General features: G+C 47.5%; 2 protein-coding genes across 2 annotated transcripts in view; both read left to right on the plus strand.

Annotated features, from left to right (window-relative positions):
- LOC138740096 (X-ray radiation resistance-associated protein 1-like) overlaps positions 1–13,561 on the plus strand; it is a 69,443-nt gene extending 55,882 nt beyond the window's left edge. Inside the window, exons 7-10 of the mRNA XM_069892512.1 lie at positions 7,015–7,160; positions 10,826–10,930; positions 13,082–13,439; positions 13,523–13,561. Coding sequence (XP_069748613.1) covers positions 7,015–7,160; positions 10,826–10,930; positions 13,082–13,439; positions 13,523–13,561 — 648 coding nt within the window. The remainder of the gene's footprint in view (positions 1–7,014; positions 7,161–10,825; positions 10,931–13,081; positions 13,440–13,522) is intronic.
- A 111-nt stretch (positions 13,562–13,672) lies between these two features.
- The window catches only part of LOC138739681 (X-ray radiation resistance-associated protein 1-like), a 44,157-nt gene continuing 30,218 nt past the window's right edge, over positions 13,673–27,611 (plus strand). The window contains exons 1-5 of the mRNA XM_069892234.1: positions 13,673–13,872; positions 17,458–17,519; positions 20,773–20,898; positions 23,357–23,447; positions 25,275–25,396. Of these exons, the coding sequence (XP_069748335.1) occupies positions 13,710–13,872; positions 17,458–17,519; positions 20,773–20,898; positions 23,357–23,447; positions 25,275–25,396 (564 nt within the window). The 5' untranslated portion in view covers positions 13,673–13,709. The remainder of the gene's footprint in view (positions 13,873–17,457; positions 17,520–20,772; positions 20,899–23,356; positions 23,448–25,274; positions 25,397–27,611) is intronic.

Consider the following 27,611-nt stretch of genomic DNA (forward strand, 5'->3'; position numbering starts at 1 on the left):
TGACGCATTGGGTTCATTTAATTGACATTAATGCTATTACCAAAACTAATTTAACAAATTTCAAATTGAAAATATGATAGATAGAGAAGGAGTTATATTCTCAAAATTTCCCATCAACAATAATTCAGTATTTAACGGGAAAACAACACACGTAATCCGTTGCAAAAACTTACTAATGGAAATCCAAAAAGGTTTTACCTTTGAACAAAACCATGTAGAATGAACAAAAGTTCCAACATCCTTTCCACATCTAAAACATTGATCTGATGTATCCGATTTCCATCTATTCAATTTCTGAGGCTTAATATACAATTGATGTAAAAAGTTACAATGAAGCAATTTATATCTTACATTTATTGTATTAGACATCACTTCTTTCCATAAATCTTGCCAAACCTGTTGGTCTGTTGATATATTTAAATCTTGTTCCCATCTTTCCTTTGTCTTAAACAAACCTTATTTCGGTACTTTTTCTTGTAACATCATATATGCGATTGAAATAAATTTTATAGCCATTCCATCAACAATTAACTGTTCTAAATCTGTAATATCTTTTAAAATCATATCGGATCCTAATTTCTCTCTTAAATTGTGGTGTGCTGTTAGCCAAAATCAGACACACACAAGGTAAAGACTGTACAACAGGTTTTAATCCACAAAGACTTCCACAGAGCCAGGCTAGCTGTAGCTGCAGTAACTCTGAGTGAGGCTTCGGGAGGCTGGTGCAGGCTTATATCCCGGAGGGTGATTGACACCCGACCGGGTGGGGCTTGATCCATTCAGGCCGACTGATTGACAGCCGGCCAGGTGTTGTTCTGTCCCCTTACACTCCTTCAGGTACAGATGTTGCTCCCTGCAGTAGGCCGGTGGTGTACCATCACATTCACCCCCTTCTTTAAAATTGCCCCGGCGAGGAGGGCAGTAACAAGGAATCGTACCCACTATTCAACATACAATATTTACAGATTGAGACGATCTGACGGCTGTCAGGGTCTCTGTGACCGTCGTAGGACTGGCTCTTGGTCACTGGTCAGAGGGGAAGTGGGTGGGCTGGCGGCAGGGGTCTGTCTGACTGGTGTGGTGCCATTCGGAGGGGTGGCCGAGGGGGCCAGGGTCGACATGTGAGAGTCGTATTGCATGGGTGGGGGGGCAGGTTCATCCCCCAAGGCTGAAACAGGCCCTTGGTGGTCAAGGAGGTTCTGCGCACCCCATAGCTGCCAGGGGACGGGGATGTATACCCAGTCGGCGAAGTCCTGGGCTGAAGGATACCGTGGGGTGCTGGGTGCTCCTGCTGGTTGAGACGGTGTCCTCCCAGCCACTGCCGAACCTAACGTAGGCGTAGTTGTGGTTCGCATGTAGGAGGAAGACCTGCTCGACCAGGGCTTCGGCCTTGTGTGACCGTACGTGCTTACACAGAAGCACCGGTCCCGGGGACGTGAGCCCTGCTGGGAGGGACATTCCAGTCGGCGACTTCCTGGGGAATGAGAACAGATGTTCATGAGGGGTCTCATTGGTAGCCATAGACAGCAGCGACCGAATGGCGTGTAGCGCCTTGGGCAGGGCATCCTGCCAGTACTCAACGGCCCACCCTTTTGACGAGAGCCAGGAGGACTGCCTTCCAGACTACCACGTTTTCACATTCCACTTGCCCACTGCCTCGGGTTATAACTCGTCGTACAGCTGGTCGCGATGCCCCTCGCTGTCAGGTACTGGCACAGCTCGTCACTCATGAAACTAGACCCCTGTTCGCTGTGGATGAAAGCGGGGTAGCCAAACATGGTGAAGATCTTCCCCAGGGCCTTGATGACAGTGGCCGTGGAGGTGTCCGGGCAAGGAATAGCGAAAGGGAAGCGTGAGTATTCGTCCACTACTGTGAGGAAGTAGACATTTCGGTTCATGGAAGGCAGGGGCCCTTTGAAGTCCATGCTGATATGCTCGAAGGGCCGTGGCCTTTACAACATGGGCCTGGGCCGGGCGGAAGAAACAGGGTTTACACTCTGCACAGACCCGGCAGGCCTCAGTCATGTCCCTGATGGTATACAGCACGTTCTGGGACTTAATGAAGTGGTACAACCTGGTGACACCCGGATGGCAGAGGGACTCATGCAATGCCTGCAGCCTGTCATCGTGCATAAATGTGCATGTCCGAGAGAGGGTATCTGGGGAGTCATTAAACTTCCCAGGGTGGTACTGGATATCGTAGCTGTAGGTTGCCAGCTCGACTCTCCAGTGCAGGATCTTGTCGTTCTTGATCTTGCTCTTGTGGGTAGTGTTAAACAAGAATGCCATGGCCCACTGGTCCTTGAGGAGGGTGAATCTCCTGCTGGCCAGGTAGTGGCGCCAGTGGCGGTCCGCTTCCACAATTGCCGGGGCCTTCTTTTCAATGGCAGAATGCCCTAGCTCGGAGCTGTGGAGGGACCTAGAGAAGAAAGTGACAGGGCCTGGTTGAGGGTAGCGGCAAGGGCTACCTCGGAGGCATCGCTCTCCATCTGGAAGGGGGAGTCCTCATCCACGTCCTGCAGCATGGCATCTGTGAGGTCCTGCCTGATGCGGATGAAAGCTGCCTGCGCCTCGGGTGGGAGGAGAAATGTTGTAGCTTGGGCCAGAGGGTGGACCTTGTCCGAGAAGTGAGGGACCCACTGCAAGTAATGGGAGAATAGGCCAAGGCACCTGCAAAGGGCCTTTAGCGTGGGGGCGCATTCTTTTTGGATCTGGGCTGACGACCCCATGGGCCACGATGTACCCCAGCATGGTGAGGCGGGTGGTGCTAAACACACACTTCCCCTTGTTGTAAGTGAGGTTCAGCTCCCCGGCCGTCTGGAAGAATTTCTCCAGGTTAGCATCGTGGATCTGCTAGTCACAGCCACAGATAGTGACGTTATCCAGATACAGGAATGTTGCCTTTAGCTTGTGCCAGTCTACCATGCGATCCATCTCCCGCTGGAAGACGGAGACCCTGTTCGTGACCCCAAAGGAACTTGGTGGAACTGGTACAGGTGCCTGTCTGCCTCGAAGGCGGTGTAGGGATTGTCCTTTGGGTGGATGTGAATTTGGTGATATGCTGACTTCAGGTTAATCGTGGAGAAAACCCAGTAGCGGGCTATCTCATTGACCATGTCGGCGATCCTCGGCAGGAGGTAGGTGTCCAGTTGGGTGTAGTGGTTAATGGTCTGGCTGTAATCTACGACCATCCTCGGCTAAGTTCCCCCTTTGACCACCAGAACTTGGGCTGTCCAAGGGCTGTTACTGGGATCTATGACACCTTCCGCCAGGAGTCGCCGCACCTCTGCCTTGATGAAGTCTCTGTCTGCAGTGCAATGGTGCCTACTTCTGGCGGCAATTGGCTTGCAGCCTACCTTAAGATATGGGAAGAGCGCCAATGGGGCGATGCGTAGTATAGAGAGGCTGTGGAACGTGAGTGGTTGTTGGGGACCCTGAAGGCAAGGGTGACACTCTGCAGGTGGCACTGGAAATCTAGGCCCAGGAGGATTGGGGTGCAGAGTTTGGGCATGACCAGGAGCCTGAACCGTATGTATGTCTCCCTTCCCACAGTTATATCGGCCGAGCAGCACCTGAGGGTACCAACAATCTTATCCTTGGCAGCGAGGGCGATCGAGCAGGTGGTGGGGTGGACTTTTAATCTCAGGGAGTGGACCATGCTCGGGTGAATGAAGCTCTCGGTGCTGCCACTGTCGAACAGGCACTTTGTTACCTGCCCGTTGACTTGCACATCCATCATAGAGCACCTGAGGTCATGAGGGATGTCCCTGGTCAGCGTGGTGGCAGCCAGGACATCTTGGGGTCAGAGTCATTGCTCTCTGGTTGTGTGCGGTGAGGCATGGGTAGGATGGCCTGGTCATCGCCTGTGTTGACCTCGTTGACGTCGGTCATGGGGTGCTGCGTGCGGCAACCGATGGCGTCCAGAGGTGTGGGGAGCATCGGTAGGGCTGCCTGGTCATCGCCTGTGTTGACCATGTTGTTCTCATCATCGTCGGGAGCCCTCCATGTCAGCTGCTGCCTGGCCTAAGATGGTGGCGGCACATAGGGGCCCGCTACATGGCTAGCCTCCTTGCCCAGTCATGTTCGTTGCACCGGGGGAAGTGATGTCTTCCCGGCCGGCAGCAGTGACGTCATTACGTCAGCCAGAAATTATGTCACGCCGTGAGCTGAAAGTGACGTCGCTGTAGTTCTTGGCAAGCGGCGTTGGTGAGGGCGGGGGCTGGTCCAGGTGCTCGGTGCACACGCTCCGATCGTCGCTGGCAGAGCCGGATGCTGCACCGTTGGAGTCGGGGGAGGCAGAAGTTGTAGCGGGGACAATGGCGCTGCCCAGCACTCGCATGTGGAGGGGTCCGCGGGGAAGGTGGGGAGGTCATAGAGGGCCGCTGAACTGCCAGCTGGTTTTGAGAGGCACACTTTAGCAAAGTGGCCTTTCTTGCCGCATCAGGAACAGTACTGGTTCCTAGCGAGCAGTTTCAGCGGTATCATCGGTCTGACCCACACCAGGACCCACAGTACTTAAAGGGGCGCCGGGTGCCTGCTGCTGCAACATTCTCCTCCCCAGCTTGGTCTGGGGCTGCAGCCTCAGTGTGAGAGGGCCTTGAGGGAGCCTGGGGGAACCTGGAATCGAAGGCTTCGATGTGCAGGGCTGCAGCTTCCAGGATTCAGACCACTTCCACTGACTTGGTCAGGGCGTAGATATTATCTTCCAGCAGTTTCTGCCGGATGGCCCTTGAGCGTAGCCCTCGGACGAAGGCGTCCTGGATCAGCCTCTCAACCTTCTCTGTGCCTACCCCGGGTTCAGCCAGACATGGTCGGGCCAACTCTCGCAGGTGTCCCAGGTAAGAGTCAGCCATCTCCCCGGGTTTCTGGGCTCGGGTGTTGAGGAGGTACCTTGCACAGACTGCATTCATGGGGGTCTTGTACCAATTCTCGAGAATGTCCATTGCGCTCTTATACGTGGAGCAGCCTTTGGTTGCCTGGAAGGCGAGGGGACCCAGCTTTGACCGGAGTAGGACCAGCCTCTTCCGATCTGAATCCAGGATGCCGCCTGCATGCGCCTCGATGATTGCCTCGACCGTGTGCCGCCAGATCTTGAAGCGTGTCTGGGCTTCCAGTTGGTGTGGGTCGACTTCGAGGCTCCCTGCGTTCAGGAGTTTTTCCATGGCAGCTGTGGGAAAATTTTGTGGATTAAATTGTGGTGCGCTGTTAGCCAGACTCAGACACACACACAAGGTAAAGATTGAACAACACGCTTTAATCCACAAAGACTTCCACAGAGCCAGGTTGGCTGTAGTTTCAGTAACTCTGAGAGAGGCTTCAGGAGGCCGGCGCAGGCTTGTATCCCGGAGGGTGATTGACACCCGACTGGGTGAGGCTTGATCCATTCAGGACGACTGATTGACAGCCGGCCAGGTGTTGTCCTGTCCCCTTACACTCCTGCAGGGACAGATGTTGCCCCCTGCAGTAGGCCGGTGGTGGACCACCACATAAATAAGCTCTTAATTGAAAATAACAAAAAGTGTATTACGAGGAATATCATACTTAATTTTTAATTGATCAAATGACATCAGCCTAGCATTATTGTAACAATCTCCTAACTGAGAAATACCTTTATTATTCCAAATATTCAAAAAATTAATATCTTTAGAAAATATTTAAAAAGGATTAATCAATGGCATTTTTAAATTTCTAATTTAATTTTATTCCAAATATTAAGCAAATATTTCAATATTGAAGCGTCTCTATCAATCATCAATCTTGGTTCTCATTGATAATAAATCCTTAAGGTATAGTTTCTCCAATCTTATTTAATTCAAATTTGACTCATAATGGTTTAATTTTCCAAATAAAGAAACAAGAAATTTTAATTGTGCTACTTCATAATAATTCTTAAAATTAGGAAGTTGTAATCCTAATTTGCATATCATGTTAATTTTTCTAAGCATTTCATTCTACATGTACATTGTGTGTTGATGAATGTGTCAAGCTCACTCAGTACTTTGGTGTTGTCTGTAGTTCTCAGTGGATTCCTGCCCGTTGCCCATTTCCAGCATCGTCCTGGGCGTTGTCTATTATTCTCAGTTCCACTCTGCCAATTATTTGTTGTGCGGCACCACCCTGTTATTCTGCCATTAATACTTTGTCTGTTATTCTTTGTTGTTTTCCATGCTATGCTGGTTGTTGTTTACTGTGTTACTTTCACCAGACTATCCATATCTTTACATTAGTGTTCATGCAACCACAACCTCGCACTCAATGCCACCAAAACCAAAGAGCTGATTGTTAACTTCAGGAAGGGAAAACCAGAGGTGGACGATCCAGTGATCAACGGGGGATCAGAGGTGGAGAGGGGGAGCACATTTAACTTCTTGGGAGTCACTATCTTGGAAGATCTTTCCTGGACCCAACACATTAATGGCATCGTGAAGAAAACACGTCAGTGCCTCTACTTCCTCAGGAGCTTGTGGAGGTTTGGTATGACATTGAAAACACTGGCAAATTTCTAGAGAGGTGTGGAGGAAAGTGTGCTGACCGGCTGCATCACGGGCTGGTATGGGGACAACAATACCTCTGAGTGTAAAGCCTTGCAAAAGCCCAGGACATCACAGGAAAAACCCTCCCCACCGTGGAGAACATATACAGGGAACACTGCCATCGGAGAGCAGCAGCAATCATCAAGGATCCCCACCACCCAGCACATGCTCTGTTCTCACTGCTGCCCTCTGCTGCCACAAGATTCACACCACCAGGTTCAGGAACCCCTCCACCATCAGACTCCTCAATGACAAAGTCAATCAGGGACTCATTAAAGAACTCTGACATTTGCACTTTATCAATTTTTTTTTTCCCTCTCTGTATTGTATTGCACAGTCAGTTTGTTTTCCTGGGAATGTTACTTACAGTTTTTAGTACTACCATTTAGTGGTAATTCTGCCACACCCACAGGAAAAAGAATCTCAGAGTTGTATGTCGTGTCATGTATGTACTCTGACAGTAAATCTGAATGTGTTGCAGGTGCTAAATCTGTCCTACAACAAGGTGTGTAAAGAGGATATTCTGACACTGGGTATCCTTCCACAGCTCAAAGTCCTCCACCTGACGGGCAATGATCTGGACTCGCTTCCCCTGGACCTGACCATTCCCCACGATCCTGTGGATAGGTATGAATCTAACAAAGGCTAAGCAAAGATGGAAAAAAAGTGTCTAAAAGCAAGTGGTTTCAGAACCAACTCATACTAAATAGATTCAAGAGTTGACCACGTGGCCCGTTGTGTAGGCTCGTGCCTAATCTGATCTTGGCCTCTGTTATACTTTCTTCCTCTTCCCCACTAACCCTGAAACTCTGTCTATTTCAGACCTGAATACATCCATAAACTTAGCCTCTACAGTACTAGGACATAGTGAATTCAAAGGGTATTCAGGGACAATGAGCACCTCATCTTTAATTATAAATTCCCCAACATGGGGAAATGTTCTCTTCATATAAATTTAAATTTTAAATTTAATTTTTTTTAAATTTAGACATACAGCACAGTAACAGACCCTTTTGGCCCTGGAGCCGTGCTGCCCAATTGACCTACAATCCTAGTAGGTTTTGCACAGTGGGAGAAAAACAGCCCCCGAGGAAAACCCACTCAGACACGTGGAGAATGTACAAACTCCTTACAGACAGCACGGGATTTAAACCTTGGTCCTGATCACTGGCGCTGTAACATTACACTAACTGCTATGCCAACTGTGTTGTTCCTTATTTAAATCCCTTCAGTATCTGTAGATTCTAAGCTCTTGGCGTGTAGACCAACCCCTTCAATCTTGCTGAGCAGCTTCCCAGTAAACATATCTTTTCTTCAGTAAGGAAACCAAAACTATAATCCGTATTCAACAAAGTGGCCTCACCAAATCTTTGAACACTTCCCAGAAGATTTTCCTCTCCTCTGCAATAAAGTCAATATTCCATCCTGGATGCTAACGTGATGCTTCTTGTATAGGAATGCCCAGACCTTTCTGTACAACAATATTCACATAGATAAGGTAGACAGCCAGTACCTTTTTCCCAGGGCCAAAATAGCAAACAGCAGGGGATTTCTCTACAAAACGAAGGGAGGAATGTTAGAGGGGTCTTCAGAGTTAAGTTTCTTTAACACAGAGAGTTGTGGGGGCCTGGAATGCCTTGCCAGGGATGGTGGTAGAGGCTGAAACATTAGGGAAATTTAAGAGACTCTTAGATGCATGGATGAAAGAAAAATATAGGGCTATAAGATAGGGAGGGTTTAGATTATGTTTTAAGGAATATACAGTTCAGCACAACATCGAGGGCCAAAGGTGCAGTATTATTGTTTTCTTGTTCTTGATTCCACATTGTATAACCTCACATTTCCTCACGTTATTGTCCTCCTTCCAAATTTTTGCCATAGGTTAATCCATCTTTGACCCATTGAAAAGCCTTTATCTGTCATTAATAGGCAATGTAAAGAGTTAAATTAATAATTCTTCAAGTATTCCACTACTTACATTTGGGTAAACTGGAAATGATCAGTTTGTTCTGACTCTTGACTTTTTGCCACCAGCACTCAAGGCTAGAGGGTGTGGATTTAAGATCAGAGGGGAGATTCCAGATGAGAGGGTGTGGGTCTAAGGTCAGAGGGGAGATTCCAGATGAGAGGGTGTGGGTCTAAGGTCAGAGGAGAGATTCCAGATGAGAGGGTGTGGGTCTAAGGTCAGAGGGGAGATTCCAGATGAGAGGGTGTGGGTCTAAAGTCAGAGGAGAGGATTCCAGACTAGAGGGTGTGGGTTTAAGGTCAGAGGGGAGATTCCAGACTAGAGGGCGTGAGTTTAAGGTCAGAGGGGCGATTCCAGGCTAGAGGGTGTGGGTTTAAGGTCAGATGGGAGATTCCAGGCTAGAGGACATGGGTTTAAGGTCAGATGGGAGATTCCAGGCTAGAGGACATGGGTTTAAGGTCAGATGGGAGATTCCAGGCTAGAGGACATGGGTTTAAGGTCAGATGGGAGATTCCAGGCTAGAGGACATGGGTTTAAGGTCAGAGGGGAGATTCCAGGCTAGAGGGCGTGAGTTTAAGATCAGAGGGAAAATTTCAGGCTAGAGGGTGTGGGTTTAAGGTCAGATGGGAGATTCCAGGCTAGAGGACATGGGTTTAAGGTCAAAGGAGAGAGATTCCCCGCTAGAGGCCATAGGTTTAAAGTGAGAGCAGTGGCAGATTAACTACCAACTGGGCCTTAGGCTGAACTTTAGTAAGTGCCCCCTGACCTTGCCTCCCTGCCCCACGGCCCCCACCCTTCATCCAATGCTGTGACTGTGGTTTAAACACAGAAACCTGCAGGAACTCAGATGGTCTCCTCACCTCCACAGGAGGTAAAGATACCTTGAAGAAGGGCTCAGGCCTGAAATGTCAATAATAAATTTTTACCTCCTACAGATGCTTGCACATGGGTTTGTCCCCTCCTGAACTCACCAGAATAACATTTTAATAATTTACTTGGATAACGCAGTCTGCATAAAAACACTTGAATTGATATAGAAAGATTTAAAGTGATGTCGGAAAGGACATGTAGCCAGATTCTGAATTCAGGGGTGCTTGTGCACATGAAAAAGGCACTGTCCGGGAGGGTAGGGGTTGGGAGGTTGGCAGCGGCGGCCACTGTCTGGGGTGGGGGGCTGACAGCATTGGTTGCTGTCAGGGAGGGAGCAGTGGTGTGTTGTGGATTGGAGCAATTATAGGTAACAAAGTTGTAGATACATAGAAATGGATATTAAGAGGATTATCTCTTAAAACCCAAGGGTGCATGTCATTAGTTCCTAGGATCTTGTCAGTCTGTAGTCCCACTTGCTTGCTCAATATTGTTTTCCTAATGACACCAATTATTTTAAATTCCTCTCTTCTATCCTGGAATTGCTCTTCTTAATTGGATACTTTCTGTATCTTTCACCTTGAAGACAAACATAAAATATTTGTTGAGAGTCTCTGCTGTATCATTATTATGTATTCTTCCATGTGATTGTTAAAGTACCACTAACTTCCCTTTTTCTATACTTGTGAAAAACTTTTTATATTTCTTATGAGAACATAGAATCGAAGAACACAGTAACAGGCCCTTTGGCTCACATATCTGTGCTTTACACATTGCCCAAATCAAACTAAATCCCTGCTGTTTGCACCTGAGCTATCCCCTATCCCCGTCTTATTTGTTTATTCTTATAAATCTTATTTTTGTCTTTTTTTTTTAGTTATCCTTTTCTGATTTCTAACATTTTCTAAATTTTCTGGCCTACTTTTAATCTTCACATCTGATCACTGATGACCCACGTATGATAAATTGTGAAGATTGGATATATTGAATATGTGAAAGGTGAGATTCTCCACCCAGTGAGTATCTGAAATAAGCCAGATGAGGTGTGAAGACAGATACAGTTACAAAGTTTAAAAGGCATCTCTGCAGATACTTGGATAGGAAAGGAGTAGAGGGACACCGATTGAACCCAGGCAAATGGGATTGGTGTAGATAAGCACCTTGGTCAGCGATGACACAAACCATTCAGCATGACTATTCTATGCTAATGTTTATCGTCTACCTGAGTTTCTTTTGAAAGAGAACCCTGGCAAATTTCTACAGAGGTGTGGTGGAAAGTGTGCTGACCAGCTGCATCATGGTCTGGTACGGGGACACCAATACCCCCAAGTGTAAAGCCCTGCTAAAGGTAGTGGACACGGCTCAGGACATCTGTGTTGTATGCTTCTACAATTCTATGGCTGATCACATTTCACTAAGGATTTTTAAAAATGACCATGTGTGTTGTGCTTATACACAGATCGGAAGAACCCTTGCTGAGATTTCCAGTCCTTGAGATTCTGATGCTGGATGAGAACCGGTTCTCTGACCCCTGTGTGTTTTCAAGCCTGGCCAGTCTTCACAGGTGAGGAGTACTGTTGGACACAGAGACCTGCTCCAGACAAGCAAAAGCCACTCAGTTGTAGAGTACATGATGGAGATTTCATTCATTTACTCTACAGGTTATTTTATACTGTGTGTTTTGAGCTCCTCCATCTCCCATTTCTGTCCAGTTGACTGTGTTCCGTCTATCTGCTCATTCGATTACTTCTGCTTCACTGTCAATGACTGATCTTGTTTCTTGTCTCCAAGACCAGAAGACATAGGTGCAGAAATAGGCCATTCAGCCCATAGAGTCTGCCCTGCTATTTAATCCATCCCCCCCCCCCCCCCCCCTACTCCCTGGCCTTCTTTTCTTCCCATAACCTTTGATACCCTGGCTAATCAAGAACCTATCAATCTCTGCCTTAAATACACCCAATGACCCGGCCTCCACAACCACCTGTGGCAACAAATTCCACAGATTCACTACCCTCTGGCTGAAGAAATTCCTTCACATCTCTGTTCTGTCTATTTCTTTTTTACCTGCTGCCCCTTATCTGAAATCACAGAACTATATTCTTTGCTGACAGCGTATAATGGACTATAGGTTGCAGATTTATTGTCAGAGTGGGTACATGACATCACATACAACCCCGAGATTCATTTTTCTGCAGGCAAAGAAGAATTACCACTTATTGGCAGTGCCAAAAAAAAACTGTACACAGGTAAACAAAAAATAAATAAATAAATAAATAGAAGGAATCAATAAAGTGCAAAATTAAGGGTCCTTTAATGAGTCCCTGATTGAGTATATTGTTGAGGAGTCTAATGGTGGAGGGGGAGCAGCTGTTCCTGAACCTGCTGGTAAGAGTCTTGTGCCACCTAGAACCTCTTTCCTAATGGTAGCAGCGATTACAGAGCATCTGCTGGGTGGTGTGGATCCTTGATAATTGCTGCTACTCTCCGACGGTATTTCCCTGTAGATGTTCTCAATGGTGGGAAGGTTTTGCCTGTGATGTCCTGAGCCGTGTCCACTACCTTTTGCAAGGCTTTACGCTTGGGGGTATTGGTGTCCCCGTACCAGACCATGATGCAGCCGGTCAGCACACTTTCCACCACACCACTGTAGAAATTTACCAAGGTTCTCTTTCAAAAGAAGCTCAGGTAGACGATAAACATTAGCATAGACTAGTCATGCTGAATGGTTTGTGTCTGTGCTGCAGGCTCCATGTAATTATTACCCTGATCTGAAGCTTCATGCTGAGAGATTGCTGTGACAAACATCATTAGCCACTCTTGGATTACTGTGTTCAGTTCTGGTCGCCATACTACGTAAAAGATGCGATCAAGCTAGAGAGGGTGCAGGAATGATTCACAAAGATGTTGCCTGGATTGGAGGAGACACTGGACAGGCTGGGACTACTTTTCCCTGGAGGTTGACCAGATAAATAAAATAATGAGAATCACATAGGGTAGATAGCCAGAGTTAATTTCCCAAGGGAATGGTGTCTAAATCTAGAGGAAGGAGGTGGAAAAGGGATCCGATGAATTTTTCATTGGGATCTGCAATAGCTGGCAGAGGACAGGTAGAGGCAGGGACAGTGACAACGTTTAAGGGGCATCTGGACAGATACATTAAGGAACAAGGTTATGGAATTGACGCAGATAAGTGGAGTTAGTACAGATAGGAATGAGGGTCATCATAGATGCAGTGGGCAGAAGGGCCTGTTCCTATGTTGTACTGCTAGGCCTCTAAATTTCTGAACTGGGTTTTAAACTGCCTTCAGAGTTGGAGGAAATAATGTGACTCATAATTCATAGATGATTAAAAAAATATAGGGGGATGGGTCTCAAAATAAAAGTCTTTAAAAAGAGTCCTGACCTGGTGTTGTCTGTCCATTTCTCCCTACGGATGCTGCGTGACCCAATGACTCCCTCTAGTTTTCGTTGTTTGTTCAAGATTCCCACATCTGCAGTGTCTTATTTATCTCCTTCCCTCAATCATCCCCTCCTTCATTGTTCATAGTGTTGGTATTACCCATCTTTTCACATGGCTTACCTTGGTTGGATGCTACAGCCCATAATGTGGACCTCAACTCTTCACATTGATTTTTTAATCAAAGCCTATGTACTTTGCCCAGCTCGTCACTCCAAACTAAAATATTATTTCTCTTTCTCATTGTTGGCTGAACAGGCTGAAGTACCTAAATCTCGACCAAAACAGCTTCACTGGAGTCCCCTACCTGCAGCAAATGGAGCCCTCTGCACCTTCTGAGAAGACTGGAAGTCAGCACCACCATTTGATTGTCAGCCAGAACAAACACCCCATCACATGTCCATCAGTAACGTCCGTGGAAGTTCCTGTGTTTCAGTCAGATGTTGAAGTTGAGGGGTATTTCAGAGAAAGAGTGGGAGAAGGAGAGAGAGAGGGAGAGGGGAAAGAAGGGGGAAAAGTGTGGGAGGGGGAGAGAGTGGGGGAAGTGGAGAGAGTGAACCAGGAAGTGCGAGAGGAGGGGGAGGGTGTGGAACAGGAGGAGAGAGTGGGACAGGGGGCAAGTGTGGGGAAGGAGAGTATGGGGAAGAGAGTAGAAGAGGGGAGAGTGAACAATGGAGAAAGAATTTTGGAGGAAAATAGACCAGGGGAGGTGGAGAGAGTGGAGCAGGGGGAGAGTGAGAAGGAGGGGGAGAGAGTGGGGATGGAGCAAGGGCAGGGGGTGGGAAAGGGAGTGGGGATAGAGCAAGGGCAAAAAGTGATGGATGGGGAGAGAGTGAGGGAATTGGAGGAAGTGGAATATGGAGAGAGGGTAGAGGTGGGAGATAAAATGGGGGAAGGGGAACAAAGGGAACAGGGGGACGAGGAGCAGAAGAAAGTGGAAAAGGATGGGAAGGGAAAGACTGGGGAAGAGGAGAAAGAAATGACAGGGAAAGAGGTGGATAAAGACAAGGAGATCGAGGAGGGGGAGAAGATGAAATCATCTGTTCCTGGTAGGTTTCATTTCCATCTTGCTTTCCCTTCCCTTCCCTCCAGTTAATGGTTGATGATCACACTCATGACAGATTGCTTCTGGTGACTCCATGATTCATGTGACAATGGCAGAGAGGGGTTTTATAATGGGATGTTTGACCATGGAAGGCAACATAGCAGCCTCTTGTGTTTCTGGTAACACAGCTAATCTGTAAATGTCCACTTTTAGACAGTGACGAGGATTGGGGAAAGTGGTCCAATGCCTACAAAGCTCAAGAGTATCACAATCAAAATAAAGGGGCCCCATATTAAACCCACTCTTGGAAAAAGGTACAGAAGAGATTTGCAAAGTTGTTGCCAGGATGAGGGAAGTTGAGTTATCGTGAAGGACTAGGCTGTTAACCTTCGAATGAGGGAGGTTGAGAGTCATGAGGGCCATAGATATGGTTAAGAGAGATGGTCTGTTTCCTGGAGAAGGAGAGGTATAACTATGAGGTGAGGGGTGTGGGATTTATAAGGGACATGAAGGCCATTTCTTCACTCAAAGAGGGGTGGGCCCATGGAATGAGTTGCCAAAGTGGTGGAGGCAGGTACCAGAAGATATAGGAGCAGAAGTAGGTCATTCAGCCTGTCAATTCTGCTCCACCGTTCCATCATGAGCTGATCCACTCAGCCTCACTCCTCTGCCTTCCCCCCATAATTTTTAATACCCTGACTATTCAAATACAGATCAATCCCTGCCTTAAATACACCCAATGACCTGGCCTCCACAGCCACCTGTGGTAGCAAATTTCAGAGGTTTACTGTTCCCTGGCTAAAGAAATTCCTCCATATCTCTGTTTAAATGGGTGCCTTTCAATCCTGAACTTGTGCCCTCTTGTCCTTGACACACTCCCCCCCTCCCCACTGTCAGATCAACTTTGTCACATCGACTCGATCCAGGATTTTCAACATTCAGAATGCTTTTATGAGGTCCTGCCCCATTCTTCTGAACTCCAAGGAGAACAGTCCCAGAGGCAGTAAATGTTCCTCGTATGCTAGTCCCTTCATTTCAGGAATGGTTCTTGTGAATCTTATCTGAACCCTCTCCAATGCCAGCACATCCTTTCTTAAATAAGGAGCCAAAATTGTACCCCCTACTCCAAGTGAGGCTTCATAGAGCCTCAATGTCACATCCCTGCTCTTGCATCCTATTTCTCCAAATATGAATGCCAACATTGCATTTGCCTTCTTCACCACCTGGAGCCGCCTCCCAGGATTTAGAGCTGGTGACTGTAAAGGAACAGCCATGATTTTCAGGATGATATGTGATTTCTGTGGGTGTGAGAGGGGAGCAGGTGATGGTTTAAAAAATAAAATAACTACACGGGGGAAATCTGAAATAAAAACAGGAAATCACAGAAACACAAAATAGGTCAGGTGGCAACTGTGGTGAGAGGGAAACAGAAAGAGCATCATCTGTGTGGCATTTCCACCTCAGTTTCCGATTTTGGCAACTGCTGTCTCATTAGACAGAGCAGCATTGCTTCCTTCCCCTGTTACTGTCTCATCTCCCACCCCCCACCCCGTAGCAACACCTCCTGCACCCGGGTGGCTGGGGTGGCCAAACCTTCACCGAATCATCCAGCACCAAATCCAACATCACTAACAGTACCAGCAACACCACCCCCATCACTGCCCACTCCCCCAACCCCAACCCAACCTCCTCCATCCCTTCCCCATCTCAACCTCCTCCCCCCCAACCGCACCCCAACCCCATCCCCCAACCCCAACCCAACCTCCTCCACCCCTACCACCATCCCTTCCCCATCACAACCTCCTCCCCACCCCAACCACACCCTACCCCATCACTGCCCACTCCCCCAACCCCAACCCAACCTCCTCCACCCCTACCACCATCCCTTCCCCATCTCAACCTCCTCCCCCCAACCGCACCCCAACCCCATCACTACCCACTCCCCCAACCCCAACCCAACCTCCTCCACCCCTACCACCATCCCTTCCCCATCTCAACCTCCTCCCCCCCAACCGCACCCCAACCCCATCCCCCAACCCCAACCCAACCTCCTCCACCCCTCCCACCATCCCTTACCCATCACAACCTCCTCCCCCCCCAACCGTACCCCAACCCCATCCCCCAACCCCAACCCAACCTCCTCCACCCCTACCACCATCCCTTACCCATCACAACCTCCTCCCCCCCAACCGTACCCCAACCCCATCACTGCCCACTCCCCCAACCCCAGCCCAACCTCCTCCCCCCCAACCGCACCCCAACGCCATCCCCCAACTCCAAACCAACCTCCTCCACCCCTACCACCATCCCTTCCCCATCACAACCTCCTCCCCACCCCAACCACACCCTACCCCATCACTGCCCACTCCCCCAACCCCAACCCAACCTCCTCCCCCCCAACCGCATCCCAACCCCATCCCCCAACCCCAACCCAACCTCCTCCACCCCTACCACCATCCCTTCCCCATCTCAACCTCCTCCCCCCCAACCGCACCCCAACCTCATCCCCCAACCCCAACCCAACCTCCTCCACCCCTCCCACCATCCCTTACCCATCACAACCTCCTCCCCCACAACCGCACCCCAACCCCATCCCCCAACCCCAACCCAACCTCCTCCACCCCTACCACCATCCCTTCCCCATCTCAACCTCCTCCCCCCCAACCGCACCCCAACCCCATCCCCCAACCCCAACCCAACCTCCTCCACCCCTCCCACCATCCCTTACCCATCACAACCTCCTCCCCCCCAACCGTACCCCAACCCCATCACTGCCCACTCCCCCAACCCCAGCCCAACCTCCTCCACCCCTACCACCATCCCTTCCCCATCACAACCTCCTCCCCACCCCAACCACACCCCACCCCATCACTGCCCACTCCCCCAACCCCAACCCAACCTCCTCCACCCAACCACCATCCCTTCCCCATCACAACCTCCTCCCCACCCCAACCGCACCCCACCCCAACCCTTCCCCTACCCTGTCCCCATCACCCCAAACCTCCTCCACCCTGCCACAATCCCCTCCTCCAGCATTACCCCTCCCCATCCCCAACTCCTCCCCAATCACACCCCAACCTCTTCCCCACCCCACCTCAACCCCTCTCCACCAACCACAACCTAACCCCTAACCCCTCCTCACCCCAACCCCAATCCCATCCTCAACCTCTCCCCAACCTCTCCTCCTCCAACCACAACCCTACCCCACCCCTTCCACCACCCCTAGCCCCTTTCCCAAACTCCACCCCAACCCCAGCCCAACCTCCTCCACCCCGACACAATCCCCTCCTCCACCCCCAACTCCACCCTAACCCCACTCCCATCCTCAAACCCTTGTCCTCCTTCAACCACAACCCCACCCCACCCCTTACACCATACCTAATCGCTTTCCCAACCTCTACCCCCAACCCTCCCACAACCCTACCTCCTCCATGCTTCAACCTCAACCCCTCTCCCAAACCCCTCTACCCCATCCACATCCCACCACCAACACCCATCCTACCAGCCCCCAGCCCTTCCCCCACCCATTTCCTTATTATTTCAGAGCAGTAATTCTTACCATTTCATCAAGGTCTTTGTTTCTTTGCAGAACCTTTCCATCTTCCTGCCTGTTTGGACAAGATCCTTGGCGAGACCTCGGCCACTGTGGAGGTATAGTCTGTGACTCTTGTTGTAAGTGTGACAATAATTTAGTGCTTCTCACTAAGAACAACTCGGATTTATGGGCTGCCTTTGCCTGAGCTGAGCTCCTGCCCACAATAGCTCTGCTCTGGAGCCACATCCTGCAAAATCACCCCGTTAAAATTCCACAACTCTTGTCATCTCAGTCCATCTCACTGCTGAAATGATGAACCTAGACTTCCAACAGGTTAGATAAGACACAATGCATAGGAACAGGCCCTTTGGCCCTACAGCCCATGCTGGTACATGAAGTTATGATCACCACACTAGAGGAAAAACCATGGTTACATGGGGAGAGTGAAGAGTAGAAGGGCCAAAGGGCCTGCTCTGTGTTGCATGGATTGCGTGAGATTCACCAGCAGGTTGGCTGGTTTGGAGGGCTTGAGTTATTTGACAAGCAGTCCCTGGAGTGAAAAATGGCAGAGGGAGGAGGTTTAAAGGGGATCTGAGGGGTAATATTTACACACACGGAATGGTTGGTATCTGGAGTGAGGTGGTGGAGGCAGATACAAAGAACATAAGAAATGGGAGGAGGAGGAGTCATCCATCCGGCCCATCGAGCCTCCTCTGTCATTCAATAAGATCACGGTTGACCTGATGATAGGCACATCTCCACTTACCTCCCTTGTCTTAAATGTATTTACTGAGGTAGGCTTTACTGCTTCAATGGCCAGCGAATTCCACAGATTCACCACCCACTGGGAAAAGCAGTTCCTCCTCATCTCCATCCTAAATCTACCGCCCTGAATCTTGAGGCTATGTCCCCTAGTTCTACCCTCCTACAGCAATGGAAACAACTTACCTACCTCTATCTTATCTGTGCCTTTTATAATTTTGTTTCCATAAGATCCTCTATCGTTCTTCTAAACTCGAGGGAGTACAGTATAAAACGACTCAATCTCTCGTCATAGGCCAACCCCCTCATCTTTGGAAGCAACCTGGTGAGCCTCCTCTGCTCCGCCTCCAAAGCCAGTCCATCCTTCCTCAAGTCAGGAGACCAGAACTGCTCACAGTTCTCCAGATGCAGCCTCACCAGGACCTTGTACAGTTACACCATAACCTCCCTGCTCCTAAATGCAATCTTATCAGCGATGAAGGCCAACGTCCCATTTGCCTTCTTGATAACCTGCTGCACCTGCAAACCAACTTTTTGCAATTCATGCACAGGCACTCCCAATACCTTCTGATTGGCAGCAGGCTGTAATTGCTTGCCATTTAAATAATCTGATCTTTCATTCTTCCTTAGATAACCTCACATTTACCAACATTGTACTCCATCTGCTTGAGCCTTGCCTGCTCACTTAACCTAACTATATCTCTCTACAGACTCTCCATATCATACAACCATAGAACACTACAGCACGGAAAACAGATCGTTTGGCCTTTATGGTCTGTGCCAACCATTGTTCAGCTAGTCCCAATAACCTGCTCCCATTCCATAACCCTCCAGACCATTCCCATCCATATATCTATCCAATTTATTCTTAAAACTTAAGATCAAGTCCACACTCCCAGCATTTTCTGAGTGAAGAAGTTCCCCCTAATGTTCCCCCTAAATCTTTCTCCTTAAATCCACGTCCTCTCATATTTCTCTCTCCTAATCTCAGTGGAAAGAGCCCCTCACATTTACTCTATCTACACCTCTCAGAATTTTGTAAGCCTCTATCAAATCTCCCCTTATTCTTCTTTGTTCCAAGGAATAAAATCCTCTGTACAATATGCTTTTCCACTCAATTTAGTGTCATCATCAAACTTAAATGTTCTATACTCTGTCCTCTCTTCCAGATCATTAACATATATATCACTTTTAAAAGGCCTTTGACAAGTATTTGGGCAATAAGGAATAAAGGGACATGGTCTAATGGGGGTAAATAGGATTAATGAAGGTGGGCATCTCAGTTGGCTTGGATGAGATTTTGGGTTTTCTCATTCCAATTCCACAAAATTGTGGGCTGAAAGAGCTGTACTATGCTGCAGGTGTATGTTCTATGTCTATTGCAGGAGGGGAATTCACAATTCATCAGGAGTGTGCAGACTGAGGAGTGGAGGGTGGGGGTGATCGTGTAGGAGGAATCTTTTTAACCCTCCCAAATTGAAAATTCCCCAGGGAAGGCAGAGCAACAGGTGGCCAAAGATATAAACACCATTAACATATGGATCAGGAATTGCCTAGTGACCATGGTGAATGTTGAAAGGCCTGGACAGAGGAGATGTAGAAAGGTTGTTTCCCATGGAAGGGGAATCTACTCTTATATCTTATCGTCTTGCATCTAATTCTCTGATCTAACCAGGAGCTGCATGGTCACAGTCATTACAGGTTGGAAACAGGCCATTCAGCCCATCATTCATGCTGACTGTCAAGCACTCATTTCTACTCATCCTGCGCTGATCCCATTTGACTATTCTCCCATCTTCATAAATCTCTGATTCCCCCTCCACTCACCTCCACACAAAGAGCAATTTACAGCAGCTAATTAACACCAGCCTGTACATCTTTAGGGCAATTATTCTCAACCTTTTATCACCCCCTTAGGATTCTGCTCCGTTTATGGTCCCCCTTCCCTGTGAAGCAATCAGTTTTAGTTGGTGACTTCTGTCCTTCTCTCCTAGCGACTACATAAAAAATATTTTGGTTTCAGTCCGTGGCCCCCCTTAAATGTGCTGTGCCCCCCTGGGAGGAGGGGGGTGCATGGCTCCTGTTGAGAATGGCTGCTTTAAGGCCTGGGAGGAATTCGGAGAACCCAGGGAAGTCGGTCACAGGGAGGAGGTGCAAACTCCACACAGAGAGCACCCAAAATCAGGATCAAACCTGGGTTACTGGAACTGTGAGCTAGCAGTACCGTCTGCTGTTCCACTGTGGTGGCTGAAAGGGTGGGTTGAGGCCATGGAATAAGCTAAAAACAAGGATGAAGCTCATAGAAATTGCCATTCCCTTCAACCATACCTGTAGATATGTACTGCTGGAGCAACTGCTCTCTCAGCAGGGGCTTCTGCTGCCTGGATATATCTTACCCCTTGAATATGTGTATTGTGCGTGTAAATGTGTGCATAATAGTCTGGAGAAAGCTGTTCCCCGACAGGCTGTAGATGTACAGTCAGATGATAATAAATTTCAACTTGATATTGAATGCAATGAACTTCCGGTAGTTGGCTTATTTTAATCACTTTGGAAGAGAAAATTTAGCTAAAAGAAATGAAGCCATTCTCCTCCATTTCTTTTCAGGGACAAGAAACTATGGAACAATTACTGGAACCCCTTGAAACCAAATCAATGTGTGTTCCAAAAGCACCGTATGAGTTTCTTCCTCCGTTCTCAGGGTTGAGGCACCTCAGCCTCGCAAAAAACAAGGTACTGCCTGAATTCTACATCCGTCTCTCTGCCTCTCTACTGAAACTCACTTTATTTTCTTGAACTAGCTACAACTGTGAATGTTTATTAATCTATTTTGTTAGACTGTAAGATACAGGAGCAGAAATAGGCCATTCAGCCCATCGTCTGCTCAGATATTCCATCATAAGCTAATTCATTCTTCCACTCAGCCCCCACTCTCTGCCTTCTCCCCATAACCTTTGATACCATGTCTATTCAGATACCTATCAATTTCTACCTTAAATACACACAATGACCTGGCCTCCACAGCAGCCTGTGGCAGCAAATTCCAGAGGTTCAACACTCTCTGGCTAAAGAAATTCCTCTGTATCTCTGTTTTAAATGGCCCTTGAATCCTGAAGTTGAGCCCTCTTGTCCTAGACTCTCCCATAATGGGAACCAACTTTACCACATCTACTCTGTTCAGGCCTTTCAACATGCAAAATGCTTCTACGAGGTCCCCCCTCATTCTTCTGAACTCCAAGGAGTCCAGTCCAAGAGCCGACAAACATTCCTCATCTGCTAACCCCTTCATTCCAGAAAGCATTCTGGTGAATTCTCTCTTAACTCTCTCCAATGCCAGCACATCCTTTCTTAAATAAGGAACCAAAAACTGTCCCCCATCCTCCAAGTGAAGCCTCACCACTTCCTTATAAAGCCTCAACATCACATCCTGCTTTTATACTGCTTTTGCCTTCTTTATTCACCAACTCAACCTTGAGGATACCTCTACGGTATCCTGCACATAGACTCCAAGTCCCTTTGCACATCTGAATTTTGAATTTTCTCCCCATCCAAATAATCATCTGCCCTTTTATTCCTTCGATCAAAGTGCCTGATCAGACACTTTCCAACATTGTATTTCATTTGCCATTTCTTTGCCCATTCTCCTCGTCTAAGTCTCTCTGTAGAGTCAGCGTTTCCTCCTCACTACCTGCCCCTCCACCAATCTCTGTACCATGTGCAAATTTTGCCACAAAGCCATTTTACAATCATTTTCTCTAGGCGTATTGTGGTAAGTTCATTTATACTATTGTTGATGTTCCTTGCATCTGTGCTTATGCATGGCAATAAGCTCCCTTTTGCCAAGTTCCACATCGAACCTGGAATAACATAAGGATCTACCATCCTACATGTGATTGGGAGGTAGTGAGGTCGAGGGGAGGAGTGCAGTGTGCAGGGGCAGACATTGAAGTGTTCCTGTCTCTATTGCATCATCTTTGATGCAGACATTGTCACCTGAAGGGCCTGTTCCTCTTGTTTTGATAACAGCGAGGAAGAAACCATCTTTGAATCTGGTGGTAGGTGATCTTACACTCATCAGTCCTCTTCCTAATGGGGGGCCATTGGGGAGGATGGGAGGAGAGGTTGAAAAGAATATGGTCTATGAGTGTTTTAACATGTTGGCTGATTCTCCAAGGTAGCGGGAGTTATAGATGGAGTTGATGAAAGGGTGGGGTGGGGTAGGTGTGATGATCTGAGCCACATTCACAACCCTCTGCAGTTCCTTGCAGTCTTTTACCATCCCACGCATTGCCGCACCCTGACAGGATGCTTTCGATGGTGTCCGTGGAAGGGACGCAGGTGATTTGCCAAATTTTCTTAGGCTTCTGATGAAGTGGAGGGATTGGTGTGCTTTCTTGGCCATGGAATCAACACAGGTGCACTGGATTTGGTCATTGGAGATGTTCACCCCCCAGGAACTTAAAGCTGTCGACTCTCTCCACCTCAGCACCATTGATGCAGTCCGGGGGTGAACTTTCTCCCTTCTGAATCTCTATGACCAGGTTCTTTATCTTCCTGACTTTGAGGGAGGGATTGTTGTCCTGTCACTAAGCCACAAGTCCCTCTATCTCACTCTGTACTCCACACCATTGTTGTTCGAGATTCTGCCCACAACAGTAGTGTCATCTGTGTCATGCATGGATAGGGACTGAGAACACTCGTTGTGCCCCGATATTGAGGAGGAGCTGTCACCAATCCTGAGCAATCCAGTTACAGAGAGGGTTGAAGCATGTCCGGCTGAATCTTCTCCACATTCTTTCCATAGAATCAGAATTTATTGTCATGAACACATCACGAATTTTGTTATTTTGCAGCAGCGTCGCAGGTGCAAATATTGCTTTAAATCACAGTAAAGCTAACTCAATAAAAGAAGAGAAAGTGAGGTGGTGTGTGTGGGTCATTGTCCATTCAGAAATCTGATGGCAGAGGGGTGCTGTCATTTCTTGGCCCTTCATCAACCTCTCCTAGGAGGCAGGGTGGCAAACAGCTTGCAGATATAGTTGAAGGATATTGGAAGCCAGGTCCCATCGATGTTTTCCTGAAGGTGAGACAGAAATAATTGCCAAGGGTAAAATATGGGGGTTGGTGGAAAAACAGTGCTTGCATTGAAGGGAGTGCTGTACCTAATGCTCCTGTTTCCTGTCTGTTTCAGATATCGGATGACGAGGAGCTGTTTGCTGTTTGTCTTTTCCCAGCACTGAACAAACTGACCATCTACGATAACCCTATCACTCTCCGCTCTGGTAGAATATCTTGTTGCTGCAGCTGTTTACCTTCATAAATTAACAGGTGCTCCACTCAGTGACCTGACACCCCAATCCCTACTCTGTTGGAAATATTCTACAGCTAGCTTGTAACAAATGCCATTCATCCAATCAGCCCTCCCCAAGTTCAATAGCTCATCCTTTTCTGAACCAAAATCCATTTGCCTTCATTTTTTGGTCACATCAGCACATCGACACCTTCCTTCAGCCTAGAACTGGCATCTCATTATTAACCAAGCTCTGCTGTCATGAGAGTGTATAACTCAGATTGCAATTTGAATGCTCTCTGAAGGAGTTTTTAAACCAAGGTCCCATCTGCTTTCTGGGACCAACATAGAAGATTGCATGGCTTTGTGCGTGGTAAGTCATGGTTAACCAATCCAAAAGAGGTTTTCAAGGAGGTTACCAAGAAAGGCAATGAAGGAAAAGCTATGGATGATGTCTATATGGACTTCAGTAAGGCCTTTGACAAGATCCCATATGGGAGCTTAGTCACGAAGGTTCAGACACTAGGTATTCATGGTAATTCGATGTTGGCTTTATGGGAGAAGGCAGAGAGTGGTAGTAGATGATTGGCTTTCTGACTGGAGGCCTTTGACTAGTGGTGTTGCCGCAAGGATCAGTGCTGGGTCCGTTATTATTTGTCATCTCTATCAATGATCTGGTTGATAATGTGGTAAATTTGAATCAGCAGATGACACAAAGATTGGAGGTACACTGGACAGTGAAGAAGGCCTTTGAAGCTGATAGAGGGATCAGGACCAGCTGGAAAAATGGGATGCAAAATGGCAGATGGAATTTAATGCAGACAATTGTGAGGTGTTGCATTTTGGAAGGATGGACCAAAGTAGAACATACACAGTAAATGGTCGGGCACTGAGGAGTGCAGTAGAACAGAGGGATGGGGAATACAGATACATAATTCCCTCCAAGTGGACAGGTGGATAGGGTTGTAAAGAGAGCTTTTTGTACATTGGCCTTCATAAATCAAAGTATTGAGTAGGAGTTGGGATGTCATTGGTAAAGTTGTATAAGGTATTGGTGAGGCCAAATCATGTGCAGGTTTGGTCACCGAACTACAGGAAAGATAACAATAAGATAGAAAGAGTGCATAGAAAAATTACTGGGATGTTGCCCGGACTTCAGGAATTGAATTACAGGGAAAGGTTAAACAGGTTAGGATTTTATTCCCTGGAGCGTAGAAGAATGAGGGAGATTTGATAAAGGTATTTAAAATTATGAGGTGGACAGACAGAGTAAATGTAGATCGGCTTTTTCCACTGAGGGTAAGTGAGATACAAATCAGAGGACATGGGTTAAGGGTGAAAGGGGAAAAGTTTAGGGGGAAGATGAGGGGGAATTTCTTCATGTTGGGACTGTGGAATGAACTGCCAGCTGAAGTGGTAAATGCGGCTCAATTTTAACATATAATAAACAAAAGGACAGGTACATGGATGGGAGGGGTATGAAGGGCTGTGGTCAGGGTGCAGGCCAGTGGAACCAGGCAGAATAATAGTTTGGCACAGATTAGATGGGTCAAAGAGTCATATTTTATGGTTCTAAGAAATTTAGGCAGGTAGATGGATAGGAAAGGTTTTGAGGGATATGGGCTAAACACAAGCAAATGGGACTATTTCAGGTAGGTATGATCAGCATGGACAGGTTGGCCAGAAGGGCCTATTTCGAGGGGAATAATCTGAAGGATGGTGTCCAAGTAAAGGGTGCTGATATTCAGACAGTTGTGCTGGTGCCATTGTGTCTTGGGGAAGCCCCATTCTTACCCCAACTCTTTGATGTGACACACAGGGAAGAACCCCCATGTGGCGATCTCCATCCTGAAGGATAGGCTCGGGGTCGAAGTGATCACCAGTGCGTCGCAACCAGTGGACAGGCCACCAATGGCGAAGGTCTTCAATCCCAAGCGCAAGGTAACTGCATGCACAATCCACACTCATCCCTCCTGAAATTCAGAAATATTCCAGAGTGAGCACTTCAGAGGTGTAAGAAACAACAGGATTGGACCTTAAACCGGGTGGAATACTCCAAGACTTGCAGATGGTAAAGGATTGGTGGAGGAGGGGGCGGGGGGTGGAGGGAGGGAGATCTTATCCAGGTGATGAGAAGTGAGAAAATGTCACACCAAGACACAGTACATGAGTCCAGCAGGGGTATTACACTCACTCCAGGGACTATCCAGGCGCAAATCTGCCTTTGAATGTAGATTTAAAGAGCACACAGCACAGCGCAGAACTGTTCAATTCGTAAATACCCTTTGCCTGAGAACTTCTTCCCTGCTCTTTGAGGTAGCACCCTCCCACAGTGTGAAAAATGTGCTCATCGTACAATGCCGGACATGGTCCTGATGCTAGAAAAAGTGAAAACATAATGCTGGATAAACTCAGCAGGTCAAACAGGGAACTTTATATTTAGACATACGTACAGCACGGTAACAGGCCATTTTGGCCGAAGATCCGTGCCGCCCAATTTACACCCAATTAACCTACACTCTTGGTATGTGTCGAACGATGGGAGGAAACCAGAGCCCCTGAGGAAAACCCACGCAGACACAGGCAGAACGTAATAACTCCTTATAGACAGTATGGGATTCAAACCCCGGTCCTGATCTCTGGTGCTGTAAAGGCATTGCGGTAACTGCTATCCCAACTGTGCTGCCCAGTAAAGATAAAGATATTTAACTGACATTTTGGGCTTGAGTCCTTCATCAAGGAAAATGTCAGCATCCATATAACCATATACAGCACAGAACAGGCCAGTTTGGCCCCACTAGTCCATGCGTAACAAATCCCCACCCTCCTAGTCCCACTGACCAGCACCTGGTCCATACCCCTCCAATCCTCTCCCCTCCATGTAATTATCCAGTCTTTCCTTAAATGTAAATAATGTCCTTGCTTCAACCACCTCCGCCAGAAGCTCATTCCACATCCCAACCACCCTTTGCGTGAAGAAATTTCCCTTCATGTTCCCCTTATAATTTTCCCCCTGCAATCTCAAACCATGGTCTCTGGTTTGAATATCCCCCACTCTTAATTGAAAAAGCCTATCCACGTTGACTCTCTCTGTCCCTTTTAAAATCTTGAACACCTCCATCAAATCCCCCCTCAATCTTCTACGCTCCAGAGAAAAAAGCCCCAGGCTGCTCAACCTTTCTCTGTAACTCAAACCCTGACATCCTGTCAATATTCTCGTGAACCTTCTCTACACTCTCTCTATTTTGTTTATATCCTCCCTATAATTTGGTGACCAAAACTGCACACAGTATTCCAAACTTGGCCTCACCAATGCTTTGTACATCCCAACTCTTGAATTCAATACTCTGATTTATGAAGGCCAACATTCCAAATGCCCTCTTCACCACACCATCTACCTGAGTATCAACTTTGAGGGTACTATTTACCATAACTCTTAAATCCCTTTGTTGCTCTGCACTCCTCAATTGTCTACCATTCAATGTATAGGACCTATTTAGATTTGCCTTTCCAAAATGCAACACTTCACACTATTAAATTCCATCAGCCATTTCTCAGCCCACTCCTCTAGCTTTCCTATACCTCTTTTTAAGCTACGGTAATCTTCCTCATTGTCCACAATACCACCAATCTTTGTATCATCTGCAAACTTACTTATCCATTTTACCACCCCTTCTTCCAGATCATTAATATATATAACAAACAATAGTGGACCCAGGACCAATCCCTGAGGAACTCCACTAGTCACCGGCCTCCAATTGGACAAACAATTTTCTACCACTACTCTCTGACACCTCCCATCCAACCATTGCTGAATCCATTTCACTACCTCCTTATTTATACCTAATGCCTCCACCTTTTTTCCTAACCTCCTGTGGGGAATTTTGTCAAAAGCTTTACTAAAGTCTAAATAGACAACATCCCTTCCCTTCATCAATCTTTTTTGTAACCCCCTCGAAAAACTCTATAAGGTTAGTTAAGCATGATCTACCCCTGACAAAACCATGCTGACTACTTCCTATCAATCCCTGTTCTTCCAAATATTTGTAAATGCCATCCCTCAGAACACTTTCCATGAACTTACCCACCACAGACGTCAGACTCACAGGTCTATAATTTCCTGGCTTAAATTTGGACCCTTTCTTAAACAGCGGAA

The sequence above is a fragment of the Narcine bancroftii genome, chromosome 7, assembly GCF_036971445.1.
Source record: "Narcine bancroftii isolate sNarBan1 chromosome 7, sNarBan1.hap1, whole genome shotgun sequence".
NCBI classification, from domain to species: Eukaryota; Metazoa; Chordata; class Chondrichthyes; order Torpediniformes; family Narcinidae; genus Narcine; species Narcine bancroftii.